General features: G+C 37.4%; 2 protein-coding genes across 2 annotated transcripts; one reads left to right on the top strand and one right to left on the bottom strand.

Moving 5' to 3' along the window:
- Nucleotides 1-324: 324 nt before the first annotated feature.
- Nucleotides 325-2,130, top strand: LOC18447468 (pentatricopeptide repeat-containing protein At3g12770). The gene has a single exon (XM_011629927.3). It carries the CDS (start codon nucleotides 555-557, stop codon nucleotides 1,989-1,991), a length of 1,437 nt encoding a protein of 478 aa, XP_011628229.2. The 5' UTR covers nucleotides 325-554; the 3' UTR covers nucleotides 1,992-2,130.
- Nucleotides 2,131-3,356: 1,226 nt separating this feature from the next.
- LOC18447469 (small nuclear ribonucleoprotein SmD1a) lies at nucleotides 3,357-11,083 on the bottom strand. Its single transcript, XM_006857566.4, has 4 exons — nucleotides 10,962-11,083; nucleotides 10,595-10,671; nucleotides 4,077-4,268; nucleotides 3,357-3,618 (listed from the first exon to the last, which is right to left on the bottom strand). Exons 1-4 carry the CDS (start codon nucleotides 10,973-10,975, stop codon nucleotides 3,557-3,559), a joined length of 345 nt encoding a protein of 114 aa, XP_006857628.1. The 5' UTR covers nucleotides 10,976-11,083; the 3' UTR covers nucleotides 3,357-3,556.
- Between the last annotated feature and the right edge of the window lie 2,360 nt (nucleotides 11,084-13,443).

Genomic DNA, 13,443 nt, shown 5'->3' with positions numbered 1-13,443 from the left:
CAACTTTCTTATATTCTCACTCTTTAATTCAACTTCTCTCTAAACCCAACAAAAACCCCACCTCAAAAACCAGATTTCAATCTCTAAACTCTGCCTCTTTATCCCTCTTAGAGGACATCAGAAACCCCATATTATTAGAAACCAGGTTTCAGCCTCAAAACTACTCTTTTTCTCTCGTAGAGGATACCAAACACTCCCCTTCAGAGACAAACTTTCAGGGTCCAAAAGGTTCATCTTTATCACTCTTAGAAGACACCAAAAACCCCGATTCAGAAGCCAGGTTTCATACTCTAAACTCTTCGTCTCCGTTACAAGATACTCAAGACCGAGTCTTTTTTACTGATGATATTGATGCATACACTTCTCTCGTAGACAATTCTTCCCATATCAAACACCTGAAACAGATCCATGGGCATTTTCTCTCTCTCGGGCTTCAAAAAACCATATTTTTTGCAGCAAAATTCATCAATGCCTGTTCAAAATTCAATGAACTCAACTATGCATGCCAGATATTCAGTGAAATTCCACAAAGGAGTAGCTTCCTTTGGAATGCAATGATTCGAAGCTATTCTCAGCATAGCTATTATGAAAAGACACTTGAATTGTATGTTAAAATGCAAGAAGAGGGCGTCAGACCAGACGGGTTCACCCTCCCTTGTGTCCTCAAAGTCTGCACTGGACTCTCGGATTTAAATGTGGGTCGAGAGCTACATGCTCAAATTTTCAGGCTTGGGTTCGAATCTGATGTTTTCGTGCAAAATGGGCTCGTTGCCATGTATTCAAAGCATTCGCAACTATGCAAGGCTTTCTCTATCTTTGAAAGAATACATAGCAAGAGCGTAGTTTCATGGACTTCCATCATTTCGGGGTATGCACAAAATGGTTTCCCCTACAAAGCTCTACAAATTTTCAGAGAGATGAAGCGTTCGAGCACCGAGCCTGACTTTATCTCTCTGGTGAGTGCACTGAAGGCCTATACAGATATTGAAAGCCTAGACCAAGGAATGTGTGTTCATGGGTGTGCAATCAAAATTGGGCTTGAAACCGAACCCGATTTGCTCATAGCATTAACAGCTATGTATGCTAAATGTGGTGAAGCCAAACTCGCGCGGTTGCTATTCGATATGGTCTCAAACCCATGTGTTATATTATGGAATGCCATGATTTCTGGCTATGTAAAGAATGGCTTTGCTTACACAGCCTTAGGACTTTTTCGAGAAATGATTCATTCAAAGGCCATACCAGATTCGGTTACTATACGCTCGGTGATTCTAGCTTGTGCCCAAACTGGATCTGTAGACTTGGGCAAATGGGTTCACGAATTCGCTAAAAGAACCCAATTGAATTCGGATGTGTACGTGATGACCACACTCATAGATATGTATGCCAAATGCGGGTGTATAACAATAGCCCGAGAGCTCTTCGATGGCATAATTGGGAAGGATGTGGTTTTATGGACAGCCATGATTATGGGTTATGGCATGCATGGCCATGCTCGAGAGGCTCTCGAGCTATATCGAGAGATGAGACATATGGGCATGGTGCCTAATGATGTCACATTTATAGGGCTATTATGTGCATGCACCCATGCAGGCCTTGTAGAGGAGGGATGGAGGTTCTTTGAGAGCATGAAGAGAGATTATGGTATAGAGCCAAGGCATCAGCATTATGCATGTATGGTCGATCTCATGGGTCGAGCTGGTTATGTACAAGAGGCATATGAGTTTATCATGACCATGCCTATGGAGCCTGAGGTCACAGTATGGGGAGCTCTGTTGAGTGCTTGTAGGGTTTATCGGAATGTGAGGTTGGGTGAATATGCGGCAGAGAAGGTTTTTGCAGTCGATCCGAGAAATGCAGGGCACTATGTCCAGCTTTCGAACATTTATGCAGAGGCAGGGATGTGGGATTGTGTCGAGAGGGTGAGGGTCTTGATGAGAGAGAGGGGGCTCATGAAGCCTGAGGGGCTCTCAGGATGCAACGCTTTGTGAAGATTTATAGGGGCATGGTTATGTGATATGATGCCCCTTCGTAACGTTTTATGTTAATCAGTAGAAGTGGCCTCAATTTGAGTTGATGGAATTGACCCCTTCTTAATGTTTTATGTTAATTAGCGTGTGGTTTCAATTTGAGTTGATGGACTTCTTTCTAGTGTTTGAAAATTTGAAAAATCGAACCCGCCTTGGAAACTGGCCAAGGGCCGATTCGAGTAATCAGTAAACCAGCTGTTCAATCGGTCTAACGGGGCAAATCCCAACCGGTCAAAAAAGTGTTTAAAAAAAAAAAAATGACAAGTATATTTAAAACATGATTAAACAAAACATATCCAAATGGAATTGAAAATTAATGTAAAATAAAGGATTTTTAAAAATTGACTTGTACTCAAAAGTAATTTTGAAATTTCTAAAAAAGATAGAAAAATATATTAAAAAAAATATTCATAATTAAAACACTTTCCAATCCGTATCAAAATAATAAAAAACATCTTTTAAAAAAACCCTTATTTTTGAGATTTCATATAATTTTTTTAAAATTTTTTTTTAAAATACACTGCCAAATCATCTAAACCAACCAAAATTGAAACTAGCCTATGCCTAATTTTGATCTAACCAGCCGGTTCCAAGATTAGCCAATCGAGTTTGCGAACACTGCATTACTCTCTCTCACTTTGTTTTTGAACTTTTATTCCAACAATGTTAAATGACTTCCCATCAAATGTATTCTATTATAATGGGAACAAAAATAAATGAGATTGTCTACAAATAGACATTTGTACATAAAAGCCACAATCATTTTATCTCTTTATCTCTTAAATTTCAAAATGAATGATTGTAAAAACATCATTATATAAACACAGATTTCAAAAAAACTGAATTCTTAAACTTCTCGACTCACCCCAAGCCATCCAATTTGCCATATAATAAATGAGAATTATCGTAACCTCCATGTACTAAAGATATATGTACAAAAGATATATGGTCGTTTGTTGACAATCCCAAAATAAATATATAAGCTAGAAAACAATCTCATCTGTCGACAATACCAAAATAAATATATATGATAGAAAACGATCTCAATATGTGGCTTCACTCATGGCTTCGAGTCTCAAAATCTGAGAGAGAAGAAGAATACAGATTGACGAGATTCACAAATCATGATGCAACTTAGCGGACACCCAAAGTAATGTAATTCGGAGAGTAATATATGGTTGAAATGGTGATATCCCTACTCTAGAATAAACAAGCTAGGAAACTTTTGGAGATCGAGAATAGAACCGGAGCGGAAGTAGAAATTTTAGCTGTCCAGCCACCAAGCCATTTGCAAAGAGAGAGAGAGAGAGCATGTGCCCCAGAAAATAGACACCAAAAAGGCGGACGCTCTTAAACCACCAAAATGCCACAGCCAATATATGTATCCATAAACGTGTATGCTTCAAGATAAGTGAAGAAGAAACATGCTAGGCCTCAAATAAAGATTCTCTTCAAAATGTCTACAATATACATCAACATAGTACTCAATTGCACGAGAAAAACTGTAGACTTTGGTAACCAAGAAATCAACGGCCACGGCCGCGTCCACGCCCACGCCCACGTCCTCGGCCACGCCCAAGAGGTCTCCCTGATGAATCAACCGACAATCATACAGTGATAGACATCCATTATAGAGAGAGGGCAGCCAGCAAAAATAAAGAGATAAAATAAGTGATTTATCCACAAGTGTGTGTGCAGGCATTCCAGAGAGAGAGAGAGTGAAAGAGAGAGAGAGGGAGATGGCATTCAAGGATGATAGATGACTAAAATCAATAGAGAGAGAGTGAGAGTGAGAGTGAGAGAGAGAGGGAGATGGCATTCAAGGATAATAGATGACTAAAATCAATAGTATCACATTAGAAAGAAACCATGAATAATAGATGACTAAAATCAACAGTATCACATTAGAAAGAAACCATATACATGGATAAAACAGTGTATCCCACAAGAACAAACACATACATTTGTGACATGATAAACGGTCAGGTCCGTCAGCAAGCATGTGTGTGAGATTGCAAGAGAGAGAGAGAAAGAGGGAGGGGTTACCTGCAGTAGGCTTCTTGGGTTTGACTCGAGGTGTCTCCTCAACCAAAAGAGTCTCGAGGTTTAGACTATCAGGGAGGATATAGTATCGTATGTTGTTGCCCCTCACACTAAGGTGATCAAGGGTCACCGGATTCTTGCCTTTCAGTGTCAACTTCACCGTCTTAAGATGTGTGTTCATACTGATATCCACTCCTGTAACCATCAAATAACACATATTATCTGCCATAGTTCCTGTTATAGAGTGCTGCATAAGCATTGTAAACAAGCAAGAATTACATGGGCTTATCCTGCAACCAATCCTAACTGGTATAAAAAAACACTCATCACAAGAGAACACTTAGAAGCACCAAGCGCTGCATAAAAATTCCCAGCAACATGTTTCTTTTATTTTTCTTTCATTTTTATCTTTCGTCTGTCTCTCTACACAAGTGCAAATAAAGAGCACGCGTACATGTGTGTGTGTGTGTGTGAGAGAGAGAGCGAGTGAGAGAGAGAGAGAGAGATCAGGCAATATCTGAACATCAGTTATATAAAATATAGATCAATGGAAGCCACGAAAGCAACTGTTATGCAAAGCAAAGTCACATGTCAAATGACTACATGGAGAATGTAAAACTCCTTCAACACTTCAGACTACTGAGAGGAGGGAGAATCAAATCTTTCCTATTGAAGGGGAGTAAGGAATGCAAGTTGGCATCAACTGTTGAGAGAAGCAGAATGACGTGCATCTCCCCTGATGAAGAGAAAAGAGAGGAAACCAGTTGATATACTAAAACAGAATGATATCTTAGTGGACATGCCTAAACCCTGAAATCTTATTTCTTTTCTTCCTTTAAATTAAGTATGGGTGATCATGCTTCAAATTCAAACCCTAATCAATTATTGCTTCCAGTTATTTCAACTCAAATAGTGAATATGGACAAATTAACTAAAACAATCATAGGGAAGCAACGATAAAGGGTAGTTGACCCACTTTAAAATTTAGAACATTCTTTTGAGGCTTACCACTCAGTCAACATATGATAGCCAGTATTTATCATGGAAAGCATCCCTATGGTATCCAAGAGTCGGTAGCCTTTAACTCTTGTACAGGGAAGCGTGCTAAAATCCAATGACCAATGGAAAACCATCATCCATTGGGAACACCATCCAATTATATGATGTATGAAGAGAGGCTGGGACACAAAGTTTGCATCAACAAATCAAACCATGACGTTAACAATAGACACTGTCCTTTCACCTTACTTTGTTTAATCACTTTGGTGTAAGCTGTATATAGTGCCTGCCCTTCTCCCCCAAATACACAAAACCTTTTCTCCGGCTATCTGCCACTTATAGTGCACTGCTTTATCTGGGTCTGGTCATTACACTTGCTTAGCTGCAAGTCAACCCTAATTTTCTTTATTTTTGCTCACTAATCAGATTGACCTTATGGCTCAGTCCCATAGGCTTAGCACCTTTTCCCTATTTCTTTTCTTGGGCAGCAATGGGTAATGTCAAATCTTAAAGATTCCTTGAGGTCCAACATGTTAGAAGCTTCTTCCAAGATTATTGATAAACCGGATATTGCAACATAGTACATGATTTATTTAATCTAAGATTATAACAACAATATAAGTAACTTTTTATCAATAAAGATAAAAACAATTCCGAAAAATGCTCACATAGAACACATGCAAACGATGAAATATGTTAATAGAATGCAATTTAAATTTCACGTTTTGTAAAAACTAATTTAAACAACTTCCCCTTCTTACATCACTTCTTTTTTCCTTTGTTTCAGTTTTTGTTTTTTTTTTTTGGCTTAAAACTCCACAGAATCTTCGAACTGTTTAACTTCCACAATATCTTTCCTTTAGCAAAATGCCTTTGTGTTGCATTTCACTTATGACAACTACGAAATGATGCAAACCCTAAAACCTAGTATATCCAAAGAAAGAAAAAAATTGGGATACTTTTTAGCAGACATGAATTAATAAGGACCAGACAAATCACAACAACTAAGAATATTAGTATATGGCAATCATATGAGAAGAATGCGCTAGTATAACAGCTAATGTTATTTCATTTACACATATATAGAAGGTGATTATGCCGCATTCCAAATATCATGTTCACAAGTTCACAACCCCAGAATGGCATAAATTTTACCCACTAGATTTCAAACCCAAAACTTGAAACACTCTTCCTAAAAGAAAAAAGAAGTTTGATCACCAATTAGAAAAAAAAGCTTGATTATTCAAAATTAACCAAAAGCCGAAGGTGAATTATCACATGTTTTTATTCATAACACATTGACAGGTACCAACAAGAAGATATGGCATTGAAATACATGCTTTTTGCACACTGTATAGAGGCAAGTAAGTTCAGCTTCTATACTCATTGCTTAGAAATGCAAGCTGGACATTGGAGAAGTATGTGAAGTGGAAACAGAATTCAGAAAATTGCTGATATGCTATGTAAAAATCAATCTGCCTATATTGCCCATGAAAATGAAAATATTGTACCTCCACCTCAACTTTCCTTAAATACCATGGCCTACTTGCCTTCGACTACCTGCCTACCAGAACTAGAACCTCAAGACCTCCAGGAAACCATACTCCTTTTTGTTTTCTGAATCTGTTAACTTTGTATTAAAGGGAAGAAACCATATTCCGTTATTCCCTCAAGAGAGAATGTTTGGATAATCACCATGACAAAAGTCACCAAAACATAGTTATCAGCTGCCGCTGCATAGTGCATTAGCAGTCCAACCATTAACTGCACTAAAATTGCCCACCATGATGTTCCCACGTACGGCATACCAGGGTGAGCCTCCCCCAGACCCAAGAATGAGGGCAAAAGTTTCGAGTGGTACATAACCTCCCCAACCCCTTAGAACAATCTTTTTTTTGGTTCTAAAGAGAATAAATAAATAAATCAAAATTAGATTCTTCATTCTTTCCAGTTATTGAAAAAGGTAATACATTTTACCTGCAACTTCCCAAATCAAATTGGTGATCATATTGAGAGGATTTTCGAAGGAACCCGCCTCGAACCACTCATGAGGAATGTCCTCTGGTCAAGGGAAGGCAGCAGGAAATACCATTTAATCTCGTAGGCTAAAGTCTGCTCACCCAAATCGGCCGTAGGATTGGGAATCCGCAGGCTGAGAACTTGTAACTTAGCTCTGCTAAAGAACTGGTGGTGGCACTTTGCCAAAGTCCACATTTTCAGTTGGATTGCCATTTCAGAAAAGGGCTCTCAAGTCAACCAACAGCAACGAAGAGGTGTACAAACCCCAAATTGGTCCATCATGTGTCCCGATGTTGAAGACACTAATGCCCCCTCTTCATGCATTGTGCCCTTGCACATTCTTTCTTAGGAGACATCTTACAGCTGTTTGGCTGGCCATAGGTGACCCCACCCTCAATTCCACACCTTTTTCGCCACCTTTACTCTCCCCCTTGGCTCAAGTCGGGGTTACTCTTGTGGAAAACCACTGTGGCAGCTCTTCTGTGGGTTCATCTAGAAAGAGCAAAACTGGAGGATCTTTCAAAGGGAGTACCTCTTAATTAAGGCCCTCAAAGATCAAATTAGAACCTCTATCATCTTTTGGGTAAAAAACAACAAACACTTAAGGAATGCTTCCTCCTCCGACTTCTTCCAGAACTGGCAAGCATTATTGCACTTGCGATCCACCCGGGTAACTCAATCCTCCCTTTGGAAACTACCAGATCCTGGCCAGATCTAACCTTAATTTTGACGGGTGTTCTCTAGGACCCAGGACCTGCAAGCATAGGGGGCCCCTTTAGAGATAAGGAAGGGCGTATGCTGTATTCCTACTCTCGCCCCATCGGTCTCGTGGACTCCAGTACTGCTGAGGCCACGTCCCTTCTCAAAGGCCTTAAATCCTTCTATCCATCCTACAGTCCAATCCTAGTCATTGAGGAGGACTCCAAAAATGTGGTGGCATGGGGATCAGGATTCTCCCCTTACCCATGAAGGTTCAAACATATTTTTAACAAGATTTCCCAACTTTGCAGAGTTATTCATGTCTCTTGGATGCATATTTCACGGGAAACCAACACAGCCTTCGATTCCATTGCAAAAGAGGGAGCTAAAAAGTCGACAAACATGCTGCACAACCCTTAGGCGACTCTCTAGCACCTTCTTGAGCATGGAGCCCCCATTTTGTATCTATCGGTTGCTACTGTACAGAAATTTTTTGGCTGCCTTCTAAGGGCTCACATTTTATGAACCCTTGTGGTTTTTGTACAGGGCCACTGAACTGTAGGGTGCCTAATCTCTCTCTCTTTCTCGTACTTTCTTTTACTTAATACAACAGTCTACATTTTTTTGGTTGCCCTTGTAAGGGCTCACATTTTTTAGACCCTTGTGGTTTTTGTACAGGGCCACTGATTTATAGGGTGCCTAATCTCTCTCTCTCTCTCTCTCTCTCTCTCTCTCTCTCTCTCTCTCTCTCTCTCTCTCTCTCTCTTACTTTCTTTTACTTAATACAACAGTTAACAACTTAACATATTAAAAAAAAAAAACAACCAAGGGCCACGTCGCATCAATGCATAGTTTATAAATGTGGTAATACCACATTGAGCAGGTGGATTGAAGCGGCGTGACCATCGGCCGTGCCTCTTCGGCCTGCCCTCACAGGTATACTTGATGTGCCTTCCTAGCTGCATAGGTGGCTATATTTAGGCCTGCTCATGGAAGCAAATACAGCCCAAGGGTAGGGGTAAAATGGCCTCTAAACCCACAATACCAATCAAGGGCCGGACAACTTTGATACAGCCAAGTCACGTGTTATGCAGCCGCATTCAGTAACTAGGGACTGAATCTAATTATCTGCAAGTTTTTTATGTCACGTGTTTAGGAATTGAACTTTGATTTTTCTTTGCACTTGCCAAGTACTTCCTATTTGACTATATGCTACAATTGCCACTTTCCAATTTGTTTTAATAATATCATATTATGCTTGCATTTTACTTAAGTTTATGCTAATTGACATATCCTTTTTCTTTTTATTACAGTTGATGAATGGGTTGGATTACTTTATAATTACATGCTAATTACATTAGAGAATAGAGACAGAAAATATCTCAATTATTCTCTTTTATTTTCATTGAATTTAATGAACAAATTGGATTAAAATATGAAAAAAATAAGATATAAAACGTATCTATTACTTGGTCAATGACTTAGATAGCATGTTTATTAAAGGCGACTAATAAATTAAAACACCTACTATCACATAAGTCAATCCATGTTACTCTTAGTATTATAATTTTTACTAATTTTTGGAATTTTTTATACTTATTACCCTCATAGGTAGTAATGCACCCCTATTGCAATTGCATCAAGGCACCTAGCACCTTGCACTGCTTCCTGCATCTAGTAACCTTGCACAAATTTAAAAACATGGCTATCAAGCAAATGAGTGAATAAAATCGAAATACAATCAATCTTGAAACTAAAATGACAATCATAACATTCCAACAGCTAGCTGTATAAAAACCAAGACATAAACCAAAGAACTGTACACACTAAGTGAAGACTTAAATGAAAACATAATTGATAATAAGTAAAGAGTTCACTTGAGCTATTTTGAACAAAAAGCAAAATTTTGGCCCCAAAAGATCAAAAGATAATTTTTCTCAGATTATAGGATAAACCCAAAAGATTCAGCCAAACCAAACTGATTAATTTAAGTTTCGGATTACTTCCAACAACAGAAGTGCAATGTATTTTTAGCCAGCCCTTGAAATCTGATGAAGACAGATAGAAAACAAGAAAATAAAAATTTAAAACTAGATACTGCCACCCAAACTATGTAATTCAATAATTCGCAAATATATTATACCTCTGAAAGTTATTCCCAAACAATTTCCAATTTATCCTTCTTTTTTTTTAGCTATATCTTCCAAGAATTTATAGGTAAAAATCCCATGATACGATGGTGAAGAGCATTCCATGTCCATCAAATATATCCATTCCCTTCGGAAAAACAGAAGTCAAAATGAAAACATATGATAAAAATCCACATACTTAACATCGCATGGACTCCTACCAACGTAGCCAAACAGACATAAATATAAAACAGGCAAACCCCAACTGGCTATAATATCATAAAATGCCATCAAAAACCCCAAAATAGCAATACATGAGCACCAAAATACAGATCATGTAAACACTTAAAGAGTTTCTGGCTTGAACATTGTTACCAAAGCACCAATAAATATCCAAAGGCAAGAAGACTAATTCTATAAAATTTTCTGAGAAGTAAAAATATAAAAATTTATCAAGATAAAGAATGTTTCAGCAGTTGTAGTGCTCTACTAATTTTATTGACCATCCCAAAACCCTCTCAAAACCCTAAGCATTGCTGTCAGGTTATGAGCATCTTAAGTCAACCCCAGTTCTCCTTTAAGGTAACGGATCTGGTTATACGACATTCAAGAATGAAAAATGGCTCTTCGAATCAACCATCCTAAAATAAGTAAAAAAAATGATATGAAACAAACCAGTGATAGTGCCATGAACAACTGTCCCATTCTTGAGCTCAATGGAGACCGTCTCATTGTTCAGCTTCATCAAAAACCTAAAAGCAAAAAGAAAAAGAAAAAAAAAATCCACCAAAACAACATAAGTTAAAGAACCAGCGGCTCAAAGAGAGAGATAACAAAGGAGAAACAAGTAAAAATTGAGGAATCAGCTCACTCAAGAGATAACTAGAGCGAGAAAGTGAGAGAGAGAGAGAGAGAGAGATATGGAAGTGTCGGGAAACAGAGTATCTCATTCGTGCTCTTACACTGAGAGAGCAATGAAATGAGAGAAAAAAATTCAGGGCATTCAGGTCGAGAGAGAGAGAGAGAGATTAGGGCACGTTACCTAACGAGCTTCATTTTTTAGAGAGAGAGAGGGGGGAACTGCTTCTGTTCTAGGGCTAGAGGAGAAGCAGAAACATGGACCGCGGGTGTAAAGCCGAGCGGCAAAGCTTCCTTTAAGAAGCTGGGAAAAATATATCATGCGCGTCTCGTGTACTATATAGTGTGCAAGGATCAATTATCGACTGTCCACTTTCTACACAAACGGTTCTGATGATCTACTTTTCCCCCTTTGGCGGCGAGGTATGAAATGCACGAGACGTGTATAGTTTGCGCTTCCTCCTGAGTTCCTTGCAAACCCTGCCCGTATAAATCCTGGAGACGGCGTGGTTTCTGTGAAAAAAATTTCTTATTGGAAATCAGATTATATGAAGAAGGGTTATGTTTGCATGAGGTGTCATTTTTTTTAGGTGACGAAACTCTTATGATCATCTTAAAATGTATTTTTTACTCCTATTATGAAATTGAAAGCGCCAAAAAATGTAGTTCTAGTAAATCTATAACCACTTAAATATCTTGACCATGGATAGTTTAGATAATGCGTTACAAGATGTATTATTATTAATACTTGAAATGTAACTTCTCTTTCGTGTTCATATATATCGTATGGGAGATGATCAATTGGAGGGTTTTCTAATAATGAAACAACATTTCCTGATGAGTTTTGAGGTGCACATTACTCATAAAATATAAGGCTAACACCTTATATAAAAATTTTCCACAAAAAGGACCAATTAGTGTGAGAAAACCTTCAGCATGGGGAAGTTCTTTCGTATGAAGACTTTTAATTTTTTTTCATATGAGCCAAACATACCCTTACACTTGGTAACATGCTCCGAATAGCTGTTTCCTATGTTTCGTAATTTATAAGGGAATTTGTTTTCGAAAATCTAAAATGCAGCATGTTTGTTATCGTTATTTTTTAAAAAATTCATAAATTAGATATTGATACATGTTTGATGAATTATATTTGTTTGGTATCGTTATTTTTTAGAAAATTCATAAATTAGATATTGATACATGTTTAATGAATAATATTTGTTTGAAAGAAAAGTATACAAATAGACCATTTACTTTTAGTTCAAGGATGTCATAAATCACTCATGTACGTCAGATTTTAAATTGGGTGATTGTAAATATACCATAGATTAGACTCAAAGTTTTAAAAAAATAACAAAAAAATGTCAAACTTCATTATTGTGAACTCTTTGTGACAATGGTAAATGGCTTTATAATATACAATCCCTTATTTAAAATAGCCAATTCAATTAGTACTAATGAATTGGATGGTTCAAATCATAAGTTCTTGATTTATTATTGATTCTTGCTCTCTCCCGCTTAATTTACTACTCACCGTTACCCTCATTCTCTCTCTCTCTCGCCCAAACATTTTTTTTTTTTTGTTTTTTGTTTTACCTTACTATGTTTCTAGATCGCGCCTTGTTCCACATACCTCAGTTGGATATCCATTTCCATTCTTAATCCTTCCTATGGAAGCAAGGGTAGCTCGAGATTCTCATAATCTAAGGTAACTAAACTAAGCATTTCTGGCTTGGAGGTGCATCGATTGTTTAAGGTTGTAACAGAATATGAATCACATCCAGAAAAAAAAACATTAAGAGATACTAGAATCTCTTGAGATGACTTAGTAAGATATTGGTCGAAAAGAAAAACATTAGGAGATACTAGTTTCTCATAAGATGACTTAGGAAGATATTGGTTTCTAAAGATGCTAATACCATAATAACTTACATGATGAGTATATGAGTGCAATCGTAGAGTGAAACGTTCGTACTTGAGAAAACCAGTATTGCATGTCAACAACTTAACCACAAATTACTCTATGTTTTTTTTTATTTTATTATAGAGGGACGATACAAGCTACTTATTTTTTTTTAAGAGTGAGACCTTTCTACACTCATGTAGATAGAACTTCAAAGGATCACTATTAAATTTGGCACAGATCTCTAAAAAAGTTAAGTCTCATATCCCTATGATAATTTTTCTAGAGATCTATGTCAAATTTAATAGTGATTATTTGGAGTCATACACACATGAGTGTGGAAAGGTCTAATAGGATCATCATTCTTTTTTTAAATAGTTTAAGAGTTAGTTTTTTTAAAGTGTTAGTAGAGTGGTATCAATGAAAATGAAAACTACAATATGGTGATTAGGATGTAGGGGTGCTCCCACCAAGACTCGAGCCCGTTCCAAAAATATTAAGAATTGTTGTTCCAATAAATGTTAATATTGATTCATTATAGCAAGCCGTTCCCGAGGTTTATGAAATTAGGAGCACATACTTGGCAAGGCCTTTTTTTGGTTCACTTATTTATTTTGTATTTTTTCCCTTTTTATCCCCGCTTGATGTTTGTGTATTTTTTCTAATGTTCCAACCCATGTATGAAGTAGAATTTCTAATTTTAGTGGATAGGAAAAACAGGAGGATTCATTATTCCAATTATTATTCTTTATTTTAATGAAAA

This window comes from Amborella trichopoda, chromosome 10, assembly GCF_054954075.1.
Source record: "Amborella trichopoda isolate Santa Cruz 75 chromosome 10, AtrichopodaSantaCruz75HAP2 v2.0, whole genome shotgun sequence".
Lineage (NCBI taxonomy): Eukaryota > Viridiplantae > Streptophyta > Magnoliopsida > Amborellales > Amborellaceae > Amborella > Amborella trichopoda.
This window is presented reverse-complemented; position numbering and strand designations above follow the sequence as displayed.